The 17,430-nt window shown below is 53.0% G+C and overlaps 8 protein-coding genes across 8 annotated transcripts; 3 read left to right on the top strand and 5 right to left on the bottom strand.

Moving 5' to 3' along the window:
• Nucleotides 1-1,543: 1,543 nt before the first annotated feature.
• QC764_701480 (uncharacterized protein) lies at nucleotides 1,544-3,193 on the bottom strand. Its single transcript, XM_062949812.1, has 2 exons — nucleotides 2,776-3,193; nucleotides 1,544-2,721 (listed from the first exon to the last, which is right to left on the bottom strand). Exons 1-2 carry the CDS (start codon nucleotides 2,788-2,790, stop codon nucleotides 1,717-1,719), a joined length of 1,020 nt encoding a protein of 339 aa, XP_062796845.1. The 5' UTR covers nucleotides 2,791-3,193; the 3' UTR covers nucleotides 1,544-1,716.
• QC764_701490 (uncharacterized protein) lies at nucleotides 3,070-5,668 on the top strand. Its single transcript, XM_062949813.1, has 2 exons — nucleotides 3,070-4,194; nucleotides 4,278-5,668. The coding sequence occupies exons 1-2, from the start codon at nucleotides 3,397-3,399 to the stop codon at nucleotides 4,479-4,481; spliced, it is 1,002 nt and encodes a 333-aa protein (XP_062796843.1). The 5' UTR covers nucleotides 3,070-3,396; the 3' UTR covers nucleotides 4,482-5,668.
• Nucleotides 4,835-5,599, bottom strand: QC764_701500 (uncharacterized protein; the record flags this gene model as incomplete). Its single annotated transcript, XM_062949814.1, has 1 exon — nucleotides 4,835-5,599. One exon carries the CDS (start codon nucleotides 5,597-5,599, stop codon nucleotides 4,835-4,837), a length of 765 nt encoding a protein of 254 aa, XP_062796844.1.
• Nucleotides 5,669-6,155: 487 nt separating the features above from the next.
• GPI12 (N-acetylglucosaminyl-phosphatidylinositol de-N-acetylase) lies at nucleotides 6,156-8,935 on the top strand. Its single transcript, XM_062949816.1, has 2 exons — nucleotides 6,156-8,100; nucleotides 8,164-8,935. The coding sequence occupies exons 1-2, from the start codon at nucleotides 7,878-7,880 to the stop codon at nucleotides 8,805-8,807; spliced, it is 867 nt and encodes a 288-aa protein (XP_062796841.1). The 5' UTR covers nucleotides 6,156-7,877; the 3' UTR covers nucleotides 8,808-8,935.
• QC764_701510 (uncharacterized protein) lies at nucleotides 6,530-7,382 on the bottom strand (the record flags this gene model as incomplete). The annotated part of the gene is made up of 2 exons (XM_062949815.1): nucleotides 6,896-7,382; nucleotides 6,530-6,831 (listed from the first exon to the last, which is right to left on the bottom strand). Exons 1-2 carry the CDS (start codon nucleotides 7,281-7,283, stop codon nucleotides 6,530-6,532), a joined length of 690 nt encoding a protein of 229 aa, XP_062796842.1. The 5' UTR covers nucleotides 7,284-7,382.
• Nucleotides 8,936-8,995: 60 nt separating the features above from the next.
• On the top strand, nucleotides 8,996-10,250 carry LSM3 (U4/U6-U5 snRNP complex subunit lsm3). The gene is made up of 4 exons (XM_062949817.1): nucleotides 8,996-9,424; nucleotides 9,507-9,596; nucleotides 9,688-9,724; nucleotides 9,784-10,250. Exons 1-4 carry the CDS (start codon nucleotides 9,302-9,304, stop codon nucleotides 9,825-9,827), a joined length of 294 nt encoding a protein of 97 aa, XP_062796840.1. The 5' UTR covers nucleotides 8,996-9,301; the 3' UTR covers nucleotides 9,828-10,250.
• Nucleotides 10,251-10,252: 2 nt separating this feature from the next.
• QC764_701540 (uncharacterized protein) lies at nucleotides 10,253-12,690 on the bottom strand. Its single transcript, XM_062949818.1, has 2 exons — nucleotides 10,826-12,690; nucleotides 10,253-10,758 (listed from the first exon to the last, which is right to left on the bottom strand). The coding sequence occupies exons 1-2, from the start codon at nucleotides 12,420-12,422 to the stop codon at nucleotides 10,412-10,414; spliced, it is 1,944 nt and encodes a 647-aa protein (XP_062796839.1). The 5' UTR covers nucleotides 12,423-12,690; the 3' UTR covers nucleotides 10,253-10,411.
• A 133-nt stretch (nucleotides 12,691-12,823) lies between these two features.
• LDB19 (Endocytosis regulator) lies at nucleotides 12,824-17,363 on the bottom strand. Its single transcript, XM_062949819.1, has 2 exons — nucleotides 14,428-17,363; nucleotides 12,824-14,367 (listed from the first exon to the last, which is right to left on the bottom strand). Exons 1-2 carry the CDS (start codon nucleotides 15,026-15,028, stop codon nucleotides 13,379-13,381), a joined length of 1,590 nt encoding a protein of 529 aa, XP_062796838.1. The 5' UTR covers nucleotides 15,029-17,363; the 3' UTR covers nucleotides 12,824-13,378.
• Nucleotides 17,364-17,430: the final 67 nt, after the last annotated feature.

Genomic DNA, 17,430 nt, shown 5'->3' with positions numbered 1-17,430 from the left:
ACATCTTGCTGGACGTGGACCCGGTCGCGATGCTCTTCTAGGTCGATCTGAAGCTGGTCGACTCATTATTGTCAGGCCCCCCCAAACCCCCGCTACATCTGTTCAGAATGGAGTGCTCAGCATAGGGCTTATCAGTCTACCAGACGAGCTTCTGGTGGTGATCCTCGAGTTGGCAACTCACGAACTGCGCCACTATGGTCGGTTTGGTGGTGGCCATCTAAACCATGCTGATAAATATCGAGATGCCGTGGCCCTGTTGGCAGTGTGTCGCCGTTTTAGGCGTATCATAACGCCGTTCTTTTATCGAACCCTCAGCATCAGCTTTGGGCGAAACAGCGTCTGGTCTCAAGACTACATCAGAAAGCCCAGGGCAATCAAGCACTTAGTTTCCAGCCTTCGCAACAATCCAACATTGGGCCAATACTGCCGAAAACTGCAGTTGGTAGTTCAGGAAAATGATGGCGTCTTTTCGACCAGGTTCAATCTCAACAACGCCATGGCTCTGGTAAACTCATGCCCGAACACGACGCAACTCCATTTCACTGTGTTGAATCGGCATCCAGATGAGTTTGGGCTATCCTCCGCACAGTTACGATGGCGATGCCAGCCCTCGAGTCGTTGTATATTAGCATGGAGATGCGCTCCGCCTTGTGCCGGTCTGCCAGATGATCAACGGCATGCCCAGTCTCAAAGTCCTCGAACTGTACAGTGTTGCGCGGACATACCCACAGTTCCCCTTAAGCGTATTCAAGGCAAGACCTCGTCTTCGTATTCTTTTTGTCCTGTAGAGATACAAATCAGGCTGACCAGACCCACATACAGAGCCACCGGAGCTCCTCGGCCATCACTTCCATTACTCTCAGCTGCTTTGAAGACAGCCCTGACAACCTACAGCGTTTTCTACTTGTTTTCAGGGAGCTCGAGCACTTTTCATTCCCGCACTGGTTTCCACAACACTGGGCTTCGCAGGCATCGAGCCTTTGACTTGACTGTTATGCACGTCCTGCTCTCCCATCACAAAGAAACGCTTCGCTCAATCGAGATATCCTACTTAACAGGCGCGCTTGGTAGCTTTGACGTGACTGACTTTCCCCTGCTGGAGGACCTCTTTCTCTCACGCTGGAACACTATGGTGCATTGGGTGGGCGCAGACCCGTGGAGTAGGGACAACGTGGTGGGCTCTGTTACCTACTTGAAGCTGCTAGCCCCGCGTTTGCGAAAGTTCTGTTGGCAATGAGCTGGGGTTGACCAGCGATGCTCAGAAGGCATCTCCAAATTTGACCAAGCCGATGAGGATTGGTTGCGAGGGCTTGCTCTTGCCGCGATTGCCCGTAAGATACCACTGCAAAGCATAAAAATCGACTTCAATCCCGACGTGGGATTCTTCAGCCCTGGATCCAACAACCCTAAGCCTGAAGTCTATCCATACGACAGGATAGATCGCGTCGCCGCTGAGGTTCGCCCGGCAGGCATCACCATCGAGTATCCCACGCCCTCCATTCCAAGCTCCAAGCAACGGTTTGAATCAGTGCCACCGCCGAGGCAAATCTCGTCACCCAGTATTTCTTCCGCAGGCGGAATATGTCAAGCTTCGACAACGAGGATGGCTTGAATATGGCTACTCATATTTCATAGTTCATTATACCACCATCGCTTCCCCGGGAATATATTGCAGTTATACCTTGAAATATAGAAGCCTCTCACACCAGTTATAAGTTATAGCCCAGGCCAATCCCAAACAGTTCGCTCCGCGTTTCTCCTGGTGACCTCCACTTCATCCCCAACCCTCAGCTCGAAACTCGCACCCTGGCTGTCTTGCATTACAGCAGGGAAAGCATATCGGCCAAAAACAGGCGACCACTTGGACCCAGTATCCACTCGTCTGTCTTTCATCAACTTCTTCAAAACACTCCCCAGCTCTCCCACAGCGGGCTTGCCAGTTTCATAATCAACATTTATGCTCACGCATCGCACGCAGTTCCCGGTGAGGAGCAGCTTGTGCTTGTTGTTGAAGGTCAATTCAGCCCACAAGTCCTCCGCCCAGGCTTCTTCACCCTGCCCATCGACCACGATGTTGGGACGAAACTTATACATGGGCATGGGTTCATCAGCAGGCAGCCGAGCGCTGACATCATGTAGGGACGACTCGGATGTCACAAGTAAAGGTGCGACATCAGTGAAGGTAATCCATGGCTTCCCCTCCTGACCCCTTTCGGTGACATAGGACGTTAGGGATGATAGCCAACCGCCCTTGCCATTCTGAGTGGTTTGTTGATGCTGCTTAGGAGGGAGGGTATCACCCAGTACAGCCCTCTTCCCATCACCAATGTAGACCAGTCTAATAGGAAAGCCAAACCGGGCAGAGAACCAGTCTTCATAGGGTGATCCCATCGAGTAGGCCGATGATGGTGCGCTGCCATGAAGATTGACGTTTATTTTAGCGAGGGTGGCAGTGTTGACGGTGAGTGGGATCACGAGCGGCTGCTCATCTTGGTCTTGATTTTCTGGGTCGTGATATCGAACTGAAATGTTACCACCCGAGAGCTCTTGTTCAAAAAGAGCGCATTGTGGATGGGAATCGACCTGCATTTTCTTGAGCTCCCCATCAGGTTCAGAAACCTGGAAGAGCATGAAAGTCCGGTCGTGAGCAATGCCTTGGGGCCCGATTCGGGCTGATTTGAGTTTGATGCCGCGAAGGGCCTTTATGGGATAGACATAAAGCTGTGTACAAGTCGTTAGAGAAAGGATCTGATCATTTAAGATGGTGATTCCTACTGTTGTAATTTTCATGGTCACTGTGTGATAGATGAACTGAATGACAATAGACAAGGTTAGATAGATAGGTTGGTGAAACCCCCTGCGAAAATGGCGGTGGTAGGATGCAAAGCTCGACGTTTGAAGTCGATGTAGATAAAAGAGGTAATCAAACAAGACGTAATTGGCTGCTAGGGCTTGGCTACGTGTGTAGTAATTACAGGTATGGGTTTTCGTGGAGCAGGATGCAGTGGAGTAATGCGGAGGCTACTGAATGACTTAAGACGTGGCTGGATACTTGGCATTCAGTTCATTGTTTTGCCTCCGCAATCCATGCTGTTGTTTTGTTGGGCTGATGGGAGGCAATATTAAGGGCATGGTTGACGGCATCAAGGCCCCGCGGTATTCCAGTGTGATAAACCTTCATACGAGTTTTATGTGCAGCCTAAAGTGAGGTTGAAGACTCTAGATACCCCGCTGAAACGTCATTCAGATCTCCTCATACCCCCCAAACTGGTATCAAGCTCTTTTCTAACTATATTCATAGCTCGGAAGAATAGACCCAATGCTTTGCCGTTTCCACTAAACCTTATTTATTCTGGTTTCCTCTAATCACACCATCACATAATTAGTGGCTACCCAATGGAAGACATCACCATCACCCTCACCACCAAACCAAGTGCGTCTCTCAGGGCATCTGTCTTCTCCGCCCATTCACCAAGTACCAGTCGCAACCTCTCAGACGTCCTGGTAGTCTTTCTTAATGGCCTGGTTCTGTCACGTAGGGCCTGGTCGCCGGCCATATCTCACCTTCTCTCCAGTTTCTCCGACAACAATCAGCACCCTCCAACGATATTAACCTATGATCGTTATGGCCAAGGAGACTCGGACCACGACCCAACCGATGGCCCCAATACCATCCCCTACAGCCATGACGCTCATGACATCGTCTCCGATCTCCACCAGCTCCTAACACAATTCACCAGCTCGTCACCTCACCTCCCAAACCTGGAGTCAACCCGTCTGGTGTTTGTCTGTAACTCCATTGGCTGCCCCCTGGCACGCCTCTACGCCCACGCACATGCAGACCAAACACAGATATCGGCATACCTCTTCCTGGATTCGATGATAGCCAACACAGATTTCGTCTCCATCTTCCCAGATCCCGACGACGCTGGCTTCGACCCAGGCTCCTTGCCCAAAGGCGTCTCCCCGCAAGAATTGCGATACACACGTTCACAGTTTCGCAAATTCTTCCACCCGACGGTTCCCAACCCTGAACATTTTGACCGAAGAAAACTGGCCGAGATGTTGCCCTTTTCCGACAGACCCTCACTCCCTCTTATAGCTGCGCCGGGAGATGAGAAGCCCAGCGAGAAGGCCCCGCTGTTGACCGTCGTCGGGCATGACTGGGATCAGTTCGCTGAGCAGTGTGAGAAAGTGAGTAAACAGTTCCTGAGCCGAGCAATCATCCGTTGTGGTTTAACTCTCCTACTGACAACACCGTGCCTCAATTCTGCTAGGGCACCATGGCTGTCCCGAAGCAAGTTATCAACACTTTTATGAACCCAACGTGGTCTCGTTATAATGATGGCCTCCTTCGTCTTGTCCACACCCCGGGAAATTCCAATACAGTGAAGGTTGCCAGCGGATGCGGGCATTTTATACAAAAGGACGACCCGGAATTTGTGGCCAGGGAAATTAAACATCTGCTTGACAACCTCTAGGATGGTTCCAAATCAAAGCCATGTATGGAAATGCAGCACACATGTCGATATAAAGTATATTATAGTGTAGGATTAGCAACCCGTAGGCGACTAGGACTATTAGTTATGCGATACAGATAAATGATTAAAGAAGAGCAATGCCAACCCCCCAAGCTTCGGTCAATCACCAGGAACAGAGGGTAAGTTCCCTTTTGTGCAGACCATATTCCACCAACAGTATGTGATTCAGAAATCCGATCCCAGGACCAAACAACCGTTATAAGCATCATCATTACCGCCACCTGCCCGTCATATCTTGATCGTCGCTCATTGAGATATCCTGGCTCATAGCGTCATCAATCGTCATCCGCCCGCTAGTAGCGGTACCAGTTGCTTGCCGGGTCACCCAAACACTCGCCAACCGTGACAGCCCTCAATCCGTTCTCCCGAATAATTTCCAACATGGCGGGAGTGAGGATTTCGGCGGTAGTTTGATGTACATCATGGCTGAGCACCAGGTATGATGACTGGCCGCCAGAGTTTACCGCCCACGAGAAAGTATCTATCGCCGCCTGGATGGTGCCTGGCGAGTTGTGAAGGTAGTCCTTGGTGTCGACGTCGAAGTTGACCACGTGATACCCCAAGCTCTCAATATCGGGGAGGCAATCGCCTCCACAGTTGGCGTAAGGCGGTCTCATGTAAGTTGGGACCTTGCCAATCACATTTCGAAGGGATGTCTCGAGTTGCTGCATCTGGTATCTTCGCTGCTCCCAGCTGGCGTACGTCAGGTCTTGATGAGACCAAGTGTGAGATGCAATCTGATGACCAGAGGCAACCATGCGTTTCAGGATGCTGGGCCACGTAGTCGAGGGGTCATCGATTCCGTGAGACCAGTTCTCCCCGTTGACGAAGAACGTAGCCTTGGCACCGTACGCGTCCAAGAGGTCCAGGACATGGCCGGTGTAGCTGAAGGGACCGTCATCGAACGTGAGGGCCACGGTACCGGGAACAGTGCAGTGCTCAATGATCACGCCGTTAGGTACCCTGGACGCCAGTCTGCTGGTGTCGGCTGGTGCGGCTTGCCCACCTGAGTGGAGCAGCCCGACAGAGAGGGAGAGCAACGTGGACAGCCGCATCATCGTCAGGGTGGCCAATAAGGGGAAGGGGTATTTGACGGCGTCCGTAACGATGCTCGGATAAGGCTGACGAGGAGCAAAACGGCAGAATACCAAGCGTGGGTATAAGGCTGAATATAACAGTGTTGAGAGTGTCGAGTCTGAGTAATGTTAGCGTTGGTGAGGCAGGTCGAGGGACAACCAGACAGACGGGCCATGGCGTGGACAGAGCAGGACCGGCCAGCTTTAAACTCTTCCTCGAACCGCGATCGTCAGTGGAAGAGACTGCAAGCGCGACGGAGGCAGCAGGTTTCCTTGGCGGGCAGAAACGCCGCCGGCTGCAGTCCGATGCATGGTGTTGTTGTCTTTGCCATTGTTGCTTCCGTCGAGAAGAGGGCAGGTCCTGGGTACATGGACCTTCCATCGGGCCTGGACCTCCAGTTGGGGAAATGAGGGAAATGTCTCATGGCATGTTTTTCAACTGCATGCGGTTTTGACAAAGAAGTCACGCCGGGCTTGTTGACCGGCCAGCTCAACTACATACCGCTCAACGGCCGCACCCGAGCTAACGCTAACTAACGTGAGACATTCCGAAAAGAGTGGTAATGCTGTTCCAGTCTCCCTGTCCGGTGCGGTGACCGACGTGGCGCTTGCACCGCAGCCGCGAGGGACGTTTTCCAAACGCCCAAGCCGCATGCACCCATCACATCCCTCCAGCCACCCGATACCAGAGTGGACAGGAGGTTGCGCAGCACCAGTCGGGCGGGGAGAGAAGCAGGAAGTGATTTTCGGGACGAGGTACCTTCGGGTGACATGCGTGCGTCCATACCTACACGATTGGCCCTAGATATCCCACCACACCTTGAAGCTGCAAGAACCCCCTTCCCCCTCCTTCTCTCAAGTGCTCACCCCAAACTGGTCCCCAGCCCCACACACGAGCGCCTCCCTTGAGGTTCATTTGATGTCATAGCCGTTGAGCCACAGAAAACCCCCGGCTCCAACAAGGCTGAGAACAGCCCAGGGGAGTTCGAGTTCGATCACGGACCACACCCAGAGACACCCGAGAGACGGCGCCTGCTTCATGATTGCCAGATACCCGAACATATTCGTAATATGAATCATGTAGCAGCCGGCGCATATGCTGCAAACGAAAAAGACGGACTGCCTCAGGACCGACTGATATCGCAAGGGTAGGCCAGGTACGAGCGTCGGTTTCGATGGGTGAGGGTGGAGGGTATAAACCAGTAATCCGAAGACTGGATGGTGAACTGCGTCAGCGCGGCCGATCCGGGTGGCAAGAGAAAGAAATGGCACACATACCAAGAAGAGCCTGGAAGAACCTCGTCCAGACCGTGGGCCATACCACACGGTCAGCCGAATACTGGTGCTGGACCAGCACATCGAGTGTAAAGTGCAGCATTGACAGACATAAAGCCCAGAGCATCGTCTCGAGAATGCGCTCGGCGGTCGGAGACAAGCCTTTCTCCTCATCCTCTTCGTCGTCCTCTTCGTCATCCTCGCTGCTGCTGCTCCCATCAACAGTCCCGGACTCTCCGGTTTTCTTCCTCAGCGCATTTTGTCGCTTCTCGGCCTCGGCAAAGAGATTCCTCTCCTGGGCAATCTCCAGCAGCGTCTTCTCCTTGGGACCCGATCGGTCAGGTTGCCTGAGTCTGACCTTGGTGACGGGATCTTTCCGTTGTCTTGCCATTGTCGTCGAGGTCCAGGGAGAAGAAAGACGAGAAGCAAAGAACGCGCGAGCGTGTTTCGCGGCGCTAGTACATATCAATTAAATACAGCAATCACTTCCCAGAAGCTTGGCTGCAGCTCCACTGGAGCTCTTGTTGCTGCGCCGCCGTAGTGGGGGACCACGAGCGAATGGAGGGGCAGCTCCCTGTGCACGCATCAAACCCTTCTGGCCGGTAAAAACAGAGATGAGTCTTTTCATAGCCATAGCTCTCTATTCTCCAACTTTGAGTACGGCATACCTACACAAGGCTTCTGTGGTTCCTTTTTACGGGACAGGGCTTGGTAACGACGTGATGTGAGCTTCATTATCCGCAGGTCCACTGAACTTGATGAGGACCAGGGGAACCTTGCCAATCGCAAAAGTGGCGCCTGATGCATCTTCCACGAAAACATTGTTTCTCTCGGACCGGTTGTCCCTTGCAGTAACAGCCCAAGAAATTTCCGACCCGCCTCCTTTTGAACCGCTTCGCTTTTCGGCCCCTGCCTGACTGTGCGCCCGATTTCGACAAGACGAACGATTGGGGACGATATCGCCGTCGAGCTGGGGCAAATCAAGATGGAGTTGCTCACCATCTTCGCCGTATTGGCTGTCGTGCTCCCGTCACTTTACATATACACCGCCTCTGTGGTCTCGACGCGGTTTCCAAAGTTGGAGAACAAGAGCATTTGTCTTCTGATTGCGCACCCGGACGATGAGGCCATGTTCTTTGCCCCCACAGTTCTCGCCCTTACGCGGCCTGAAATTGGCAATCATGTCAAGATTCTCTGCTTGAGTAGCGGTGCGTACTTCGCCAGAGCTCCCCGGTTCTCGCACAAGTACTGATATTCTTTTCTTGACACAGGTGATGCGGATGGCTTGGGGGAGACCCGAAAGAAAGAGCTGGCCAAATCTGGTGTGGTCCTCGGCTTGCGGTCCACCAGTGATGTTTTTGTGGTCGAGAAGCCCGAGTTCCGCGACAGCATGACCACGACCTGGGATGCGGGCAAGATCTCGGACCTCCTTGTTTCTGCCTTTGCGCCTCAATTGAACAAGTCAAAGGGTGCCTCATCGCCCCCCACAGCCTCCATAGATGTGCTCATTACCTTTGACGCCGGTGGTGTGTCAAGCCATCCCAACCATATCTCGCTGTATCATGGCGCCAAAGAGTTTGTCGGTGCCCTCGTGGCGGGCAAGGGGGGATGGGCATCCCCCGTCGATCTTTATACTTTGACAACCGTCCCAATAGCCCGCAAATACTCTGCTTTTCTCGACGTCCTCCCTACCCTACTGAGCTGGGCAATTGGTGCCGGCAAGAGGGATAAAAAGCACCCCGGTGGGCTCGTGTTTCTCAATGGTTTGGCTGGTCATGGTAGCTTCACAACGGCGTGGAAAGCCATGACTACGGCGCACAAGAGTCAGATGGTGTGGTTCCGTTACGGCTGGATCACTCTGAGCAGGTACATGTACATCAATGATCTCCGGCTGGAAAAGATCAAGAGAAAATAAGGTGATGGCTGCCAGTCCCTGGACTAGCCAAGGAAGCACATACAGCGTAGTTGAACTTGTAATAATATCATAATTTCTCTACTACGTGACCCAGATTTCTCAAGACTGCCACTCTCGGGCAGAATGTATGTCGAAACCCCATGAAAATGAGAACCCAACTTGGATGTCAAAAGAGCTCCTGTCAAATGCCCCACTTATAGGCCCCCCCCCCTGTCCACCATGGTTCACGAACCCCAGCATGGCAGGCGGTGTCAGCCGGCAGATCCATCGCAACGGACTCCAGCGTGCACCCACTCAACTCACTCCCATCGCTCGCTCACTCGGCAGTCACCAACCAGGCTGGGATGAGTTGCTGTCTGAACTGCTAACTGACGACGACAAACAACCACATTCAAAACAACGATTTACAACCACCACCACAACAACAGAACGACGGCAACTTCATTCTCTTAATCCTTGCACACTAAGCTTCGGTCCAAAAACAACCCCTCAAAATGGCCGATGTTGCAGAGGAGGCGCCTTCCGTTTCGGAGCCCCTCGATCTCGTCCGCCTGCTGCTCGACGAGGTTGTGTTTGTGAAGCTGAGGGGAGACCGTGAGCTCAAGGGTCGGCTCCACGTAAGCTTGCCTTCCTTTCTCAACACTGCCAGCACTTCCCAGCGCCTCCTGGCCTTTTTCTGCGACTAACCTACCTATGTAGGCTTACGACAGCCATTGTAACCTCGTCTTGGGGGATGTGGAGGAGACGATATACGTGGTTGAAGACGAGGAGAACGACGAAGAAGTCAAGGTCAGTGAAAAGTCCATCATAGTGGGGGCCACCTACCTGTTGGATGCCATGTCAAGAACTGCGGCTAAAATGTGCCCTTCGATGTATACAGACTATCAGCCGGAAATCCGAGATGCTTTTTGTCAGAGGTTAGTACTTTTAGATCCATCTCATCAGGTCTGTGGACCCCGACTAACATTCCATGCAGGTGATAGCGTTGTGCTCATCTCCCCTCAGTCACGGATTCACTGAAAGTGGCAATATCCATGCCTTCAGCGCGTCCAACCATGAAGCACTTGACGATCAAGCCTACACTCAGTGCCATTATTGCTCATGCTACCCGACCAGGTTTCTGAACAGATGAGCATTTAGCCTTAGCCCTGGATCCCATCGCCGAACTGTTCGCTGGAGGTGCCAACGAGAACGCGCTCTTGGCTGCTTTTGGCCCATCCGAATCAAGACCTGATCACATGGGTCTGGCAATGGAGTGTATGGGAAGGTCCATTACTGGTTAGCTACAACAGAGGAGTACACTCCTTCCAAAAAGGGTCGTCAAAGGGACCTTCAGAGATTGCGGCTTGGTGCGAGCCACCGTTTCGTCTGAAGAATAATGACAACTATAAAGGCAAAAGAAAAAAAGACACGAATATATTTAAGAAACAAATGTAAAACCAAGATGAAAAGTCACCCATCACATGGGGCCTGCCCGAACTTCCAGCGCTCCTGAAAATGCTCGATTTCGCTGCATCGTCCCCGGTATTCTATCTGTTCTCAACAAAACAATCAAGGGTGCTGATGTACAGCCCTAGTGGGGAGGGGACTTTCAAACAGACAGATCATGCGTCGGCCATCACCTTAGCTCCTTTACTCTCCTCTGTTGCTGTTTGTGGAAGGGGGGCAGTACTCTCGTCTCCCTGTTTGGCCATCAAAGGCTGAGACGGATCATACCCAACACTCTTGACGATCCCCAGACCTTTTGTTCTGCCCTCGCGGAAAAGTAACCGATCTCCCGGCGCAAGATACTCGGGCCGTTGCACAAAGCGAAACGCGACTGTAGCTCGGTCACCAGTTCGTATAAAGGGGCGATCAACGTCAATGATGGCACAAGTTTGCGAAACAGGTCCGACATGCAACATGGCCTGGTACTTGGTTTTGATCGTCGTGGCGTGTGACAGGATGAGGACTAGACTGATTTAGCATGAGAGTCCGACATTTTCCTAGGTACCGCGGGGGTGGAATATGCGGCTTACCTTCAGCAACAAACTCGCGATAGACTTTTGGGGGGGCGCCGTCCAACTTGGCGAGAACAACCATCCCTTTCCGCACATCCTTGCGTCGTATTCTACGAAGGGCAAATGAGGCGGACTGGCCGGCGGATGCCATGGGAACACCAATTCTTTTCCTCTCGATCGAACGGATAGATGTCTGGGTAAACCGACCCAGGGAGTCCGGCCCTATTTGTACATCGTCGCCTGCGTGGATGACGCCGGACTTCACGATGCCACTTACTACCGTTCCGACGTGCGGCACACTGAAGGTGTCATTGACGTGGAACTCGAATGGAGCCTCGGCGTCGTAGCGGCCGTGGTGTGGCAGAATGTTGAGAAAGGATCGGACCAGGTCGAGGTTCTCACCCGTCACATTAGAAACCTGGAAGATAGGGCAGATACGCTGGCTCACAAACTGGGTGGCCGTGTTGATGCACTCTTCGCGGTTCTTGATGAATATTGGTATTTTCCGGGCCCCCGGGCTCTTTAGTATCCTTGTGATCTGGTTGACCGTCTGTTCCAGAATCTGTGGCGGACAGATGTCTATCTTGGTGATGACAACCATCACGGGCACGTTGAGGGCAAGGGCAATGCCAAGATGTTCTTTGCTCATGCCGATCAGCCCATTGTTCGCTGCCACCATCAGTAGGCAGTAGTTTGGGCTGCTAGACAACAGTCCAAAGACCGTGGTGCGAAGATAACGTTCATGACCAGCCAGATCGCTAAAAGTGATTACTTTGGCGCTGCGTTTTCCAATCTCCTCCCACGATAGCTTGCGGCCTGGCGTGTCGGACACTACAACTTCGCCCTTGGTATCGAACCCCATAATTTCCATGCCGACAGACGATGTCCGCCCTGTCTCGATTTCGTGCTTGTGCCGGAACAGGTTGACTCGCGCCTTGCCCCTTCCATCGTCAAGGTCGCCTTTGACCAGCACGCCCAGCATGGAGCTTTTCCCGGCGTCAACATTTCCCACCACTGCTATCCTGGTCTCGATGACCTCCTCGACGGTGGAAGGAGCCTGTCGAACCATCACTTTGCCGCTGCAATCCTTGTCTTTGGTGGGAGCTCCATCCAGCTCCCCGCCCACGTTCTTGGTCAACAAGAGCTGACACTCTGCCCCGAGCTTCTTTGCGGCGTCGATGACGCGTTTGTATGCCGTGTCCCATTCATCTCGTGTAAGCTTCATGCTGTCGCCATTGTCCTCCACGCCCACATCAAACACGGTCTCGCCATGGCCCTCCAGTAACCGTTTCTGTATGATCTCAGAGAGCCCCTCCAGGGCGTCCGTGCTGCTTTCCGGAGACAGTAGAAACTCTCGTAACCTCACGCGCGGCGCTGGGTCAGAAAGGTCGAGGCTGTCGAGAATGTCATCGAGCTCGTCATGGTGCTCATGGTCGGCGTCGGCCTGGGCACTCTTGGCTGTGGCAGAATGGTGGGCAGCACTGCTGGTGGCGGGTGCTCTGGAAAGCGGAAAACGTAGCGCTTGTTGCTGTTCGACATACTCGGCGAAGTCGCTGAGGGCTGCTTCTCCTTTCCGCTTCTCGTGCGGCAACTGTTTTGCAGATTTGCTGTTCATGATTGTGGCGGGGTGCTCTCTTGAGCTCCTAGATGAAGGCGATGCAAACGGATGGAACACCAACAAGGAAGCAAGCTCCACCGGATGCCAACTCAGAAGAAAGACACCGGCTGGGTCAGTGCAATACCAAAGACAGCTGCTGTTGGCTATTTATGCAAGAAGACGCGAGGAGGGATATAAGTCTAGAGGGAAACAATGAGTCCAAGATGCTGGAATGTAGGCCTAGGTTCGCCGGTTGAGTCGAAGCTCCGTCGAGTCACCACCAATCGAACCTGAGCTAACGGCAGGTGAGTAAACGTCCATGAAGGGTTAGGTGACTTATCGATAAGCCAACTTCCCCATCCCCACCTCCCCGCAAACTGGAAGTACCTACATGGCTTTGACATCATCCTGATTCTATTCCCAGGGCAGCTCTAATATAGATCAATTTTGGAAAAAAAGCAAAAGAGCAATAGACTCTTTATGGTTGTATAATTTTCATTGTGGGAGTATGTACAATATATATATCTCTTTGTTCCCACTCTCTCGATAATGGCCATGAATCATGACAGATGCAGACCCTTCCCCTTTTTCAATTTCCTTGCCTCCAAACGCCCTTTTCTTGAATGCTCCAGCCGAGGAGATGCCAGACCCTTTGAAAACGCAACAACTCTTGCTCTATAGACACCAAACTGACCGATTGCTCTCACCCCCGCTCCTCCTTCCTTTTTTTTTTGTCCCTGAAACAAGTCCAAACAGAAAAAAACGCCCAAATTGCAAGATTGTAGATAGAACTGCCATGCGTGCTGCTGACGCTGTTCCCGGGGGTATAATGCAAACAAAACAAATAAACGCCGCTGTCAAGCCCATTGCTCGCCGTCTCCCTTTTCAAAAATGCACACTTGTTGACCATAGGGTGGAGGTTTCCCACCAGTCTGACTGCAGTGGAACGTCCGGGCCCAGCTGAAAGGGGCTTTTCACCTCCCTTCAGAACTTGCCCTCCGATGACCGCGAGAGCTTCCTCCTTCCTCTTCCACCACCAACCTGTGCACCGGGCCCGCTATCAGAGCGCTATCCAGTGGCTCAATCATCTCGGCAATTGACGCGTCGCTGTGCAGATTGGTTTCTTGAGAATAGGCCGGCGGGCTGGGGGGCACATCTTGATAAATAGGCGGGGCTTCGTTATCCCAGCTGATCCCAATGCCCCCGCGCTCCGTCAAAATGGTGCCGAAATGCATGCGCAGGATGCGTCCAACCCCGGTGTGAGTGACCAAAGAGGGCTTGTTCACTGGCGCCCATTCCTGAGAGACCACCATCTCCACCATCAGCTGGTGACTCACCTCGGTCCCATCCTGGCTCTTGGTATCACAGGCAGACCTGGCGTGCTTCCCTAGGCTGTACTCCAGCTCGAGCTCCACCTTGGCGTCATTGGCGCTGGTATAGTCACTTTTCCAGCCCGAGAACAGCGTCTTTTCACCAATGATCCGCGTGTCGCTACGAACGATGCCTTTCTTGGGCTGCGCACCCTCCTCCCTATCTCCCAATCTGGGACTGTGCCGACCGCATGCCGGTGCTACCGTCTTGATCGTTTCCTCCAGTCGCCACGTGAGCTTCTTGAGTTTCCAGTATTCTATCGTGTTCACCTTCGGATTGAGCTTAGAGATTCCATCCAGTCGAAGTGCCAAAGTGTAGCTTCCAATCGGGTGTATGACGTGAGGGTAGTGCGCACTGGCCTTGATGTTGGTGGGGGGGAACACTCGGACGGAGTGATGTGGTATCTCGGATGCTGGGAGACTGCGTTTGACATCGAGCACCTTTTCGAGCCTGATGGGCGGTACCGGGGTGATGCCGTTGCTCCTGGGAATGGCTTCGGCTTTGAACTCGTATGAGATCGAGACGAGAGGAGTTTCCATGCTGGCAGGTAAATGGCCCTCCATGAGCACAGAGAATGGGAACGAATGCTGGCCTAATGTGACACGGTGTCAGCCTATGAGATTTGCAAGGCCACCTCTCAAACAACACCTACCTCTCATCATCACCAAGGGGTGCTCGAGCATAGACCACTTTTTGATCTCGGTATACTGACTGGTGCACTCGGCACAGTGGTTGGTAAAAGGCTTCTTTTGCGATACCCGGATAGTGAGCGTCGCTGTAAACGATTCGATTTCCAGGGCCTCATCCTTGATGTGGAGAAAGAGCTGCCCGGATAGCAGAGCGCCGGTGCTGTTCTCGGCATTCCCGTACATGACGATGGGCGGAGACTCGAGCTTCCAGTCCAGCGAGGCGGGGGTGTGTACATGGCTCTCCTTGTTGGACCGCCCAAAATGCATGCCGGGGAACGAGAGGCGGTGGTGGTGCCCATGATCCTTTTCTTTGTGTGAATCCGAGGTAAAACTGCTGGTCCGGGAGTCGCCCATCTTCAAGCGTGGAACGTAGGGCGGAGCATGGGAATCGTCAAGCTCCTCTTCAGATGTATAGGCCACTAACTCTGAGCCCGTACTTCTTCCGCTGCCGGGTGGGGAGGCCCGTCTCCGGGAACCCGAGGATGACTTTTTGGTGAAATTTGAAACTTGGTGCTCCAGGGAATGGGTCGACGACCGGAAGAAGTTGGCTACTCGGTGTGGCATATTGGCTGTTCTATTATTGATTTCCAAGTTAGGGAAGCCCCTGCCAATAGCGGGGTGGGCTCGGGGCAGGCACGGGGCTACTACCGGCTGCAGGCGGCCTGCTGCTGGATGCGCCGCTTCTGCTGAGGCCTAGAAAGGCCTAGAGAATGCGGGGAAGGTGTCACGGGAGGATAGGTAGCTTGAGCGCTCCGCGCAGTGTGTGTGTCAGAGCTGCCGTGTCACCTGCGAAAGCCAAAACTGCTGAAAGTGGTCCAGTTGCTAGGTGTTGAGGTGGCGCCCTTGGTTTTCGTGGAAAATCCTCGTTGCGGTGGTTTTCCCTGTCCCCAATATCCATGAAATGTCAACAAGAGATAGTTCGCCTTCTTTTGATTCGATTCGATTATCCTTCGACGCGTGGTATGTAATCGAGTGCCCGTGGCTCGTTTTCTTGACTGGAAAGTGAAGCTGGGGTTACCCAGTGTTGGGATTTGAGGGTGTGAAGATGAGAATAACAGCGTGGAGATGGGTGGTGGGATAACGTCTATGGTTTGAAAGAGCACGGCTATAAGTCTACCAACAATTACTCAGAGGTCTGACGCAAGAGCAGGATGCTGGCTCGTCAGAGTATTTGTATGTCCCCGGGGACCAGTCCGGCCTTTTCCATCAAGTAATTATGTGTAATAGATGGCCAGGGCTTAAAGGGTTCCACCTGGACAGCCCACCACCGACCGAGCGAGCGGCAGGGCCGCGAACAAAACCGACCAGCTGGACCTTGTTGCTCCGCCATCGATCGATCCCCTTTGTTGTGTGCACCTTGTAGTCCACTTCCGGTCCACATGGTCTTGACAGCATGAGTCCAGGAAAGGCTTCTCATCATTGCGCAGCCAGGGTAGCACTTGTTTTGATGCTGTGTGCCCCGGCGGTTCTGAGTGCCTGATGAGTTTTGACGGTGACGTGGGCTCACATAAGTTAGGTGGAAAAATACTTGCAAAAAGACAGACAGTGGTTCGTACCAAGCATTGATCTGGAGCACCCCTTACACTACCTCTTCCATGTGCAGGGCGGATCTTCACCTGGTCGATCCCGCATGTCAGTTCACTCCACTGCCCGGGCCAGTCAGCATCACAGTCGGTATCCATACCGAGCCCTCGCCGAAGCCGAGATCAGTGCTGAGTGAGACATCCGGAGAGCAAATGTCAGTGCTCCGAGCTTACCGAAGAGCCCCATCTCTCCAGGGAATAATGAGGACAATGGCAACCGCATGTTCCAGGTCTGCGATCTGCCGTCGTACCTTTCTTCCAACTTGCAAGTGAGTGGTGGACTGGGGCTGGAGGCACGCTTTTCAGGTCACGGGCTAATGCTGAAAGCCAACCTACTAGTCACAAGGCTTGCATGAGCTCACAAACTGGATGCCAGCTTTCAAGCTTCAAGCTCTTTGGGCTCCGCTGGAGAGACTGTCAAGGCAAAATCCAGGGTCACCTGGTGACCCAGTGACCTCTTCCCAAAGTCCTGGGGCTCCACCTCGAGGAAAATTTTGTGTGCGGCAAAGGTTCTGTTCCATGGAATTGGCTTTGTTTGCCCCATATTCCAAGCTTGCACCGGGTGCTTGGAAAGCGGCCGAAGAAGCCAAGCTCGAGTCGAACATTCGTCCCCCTTTCCTTTGTCCACTGCAAATTTCTCGCTGCTCCCCTGCAAGCTGACGTTTGTGGTGCAAAGAGACTGAAAAACAAGAGTTGTGCGGGAACCCCTCGCCTGGATGGTATTAATTTCCCCCGCCATTTCTGCTTCTGCGCTAAGATCCAGCCCTATGACGCGATGCTCAGATATCTCTAAAATACTCGACAGTGCGTATATCGTATCTACGCTCGGTACTGGGTTATCCGTAAAAATAAATAACACAGGCCCTCAGAGTACCGCGTGACATAAATCATCTAAAAGTCTTCCAAAACCACGTGTCTCTGCCAACTTCAGACTTCCTCGGAGATGGCATGTTCCGTCGGGCGTTGTGCGTTGCATCGAGCAGTCTGGGTGAGAGCCTCATGTGCCACCTGATGCCCAGATGCACCAGGTGCAGTTCCAGTTAGGTAATTCCAGGAACCTCCCAGCCAAACGATCTTTTAACCTGCAGGCCAACTTGGGCGGTTTACTGATGGTGTGTAAACGGAAACCTTGTCAAAGATGTCATTGGCCAATTCGTCAACTCCAGCAACAAAACGCTACCAGGCTGTATTCTGAGTACCAGGGCACCAGGGCTTCAGGCGGCCTGCGATGGGACGTTTGAGGAAAAAAACTGGGGAAAAAACCCAGTCATAATTCATGTGTTTCAGGCACCGGAAATCGCTGGGGTCGGACAAACTGGCTTTAGGACGGCCGAGTCCGTGATGTCGGAAGGAGCCGACATTTTATCCCTTTGACTGGGCGAA

The sequence above is a fragment of the Podospora pseudoanserina genome (genome assembly GCF_035222485.1).
Source record: "Podospora pseudoanserina strain CBS 124.78 chromosome 7 map unlocalized CBS124.78p_7, whole genome shotgun sequence".
NCBI classification, from domain to species: Eukaryota; Fungi; Ascomycota; class Sordariomycetes; order Sordariales; family Podosporaceae; genus Podospora; species Podospora pseudoanserina.
The sequence above is the reverse complement of the archived record's forward strand: the minus strand, read 5'-3'. Positions and strand labels throughout refer to the sequence as shown.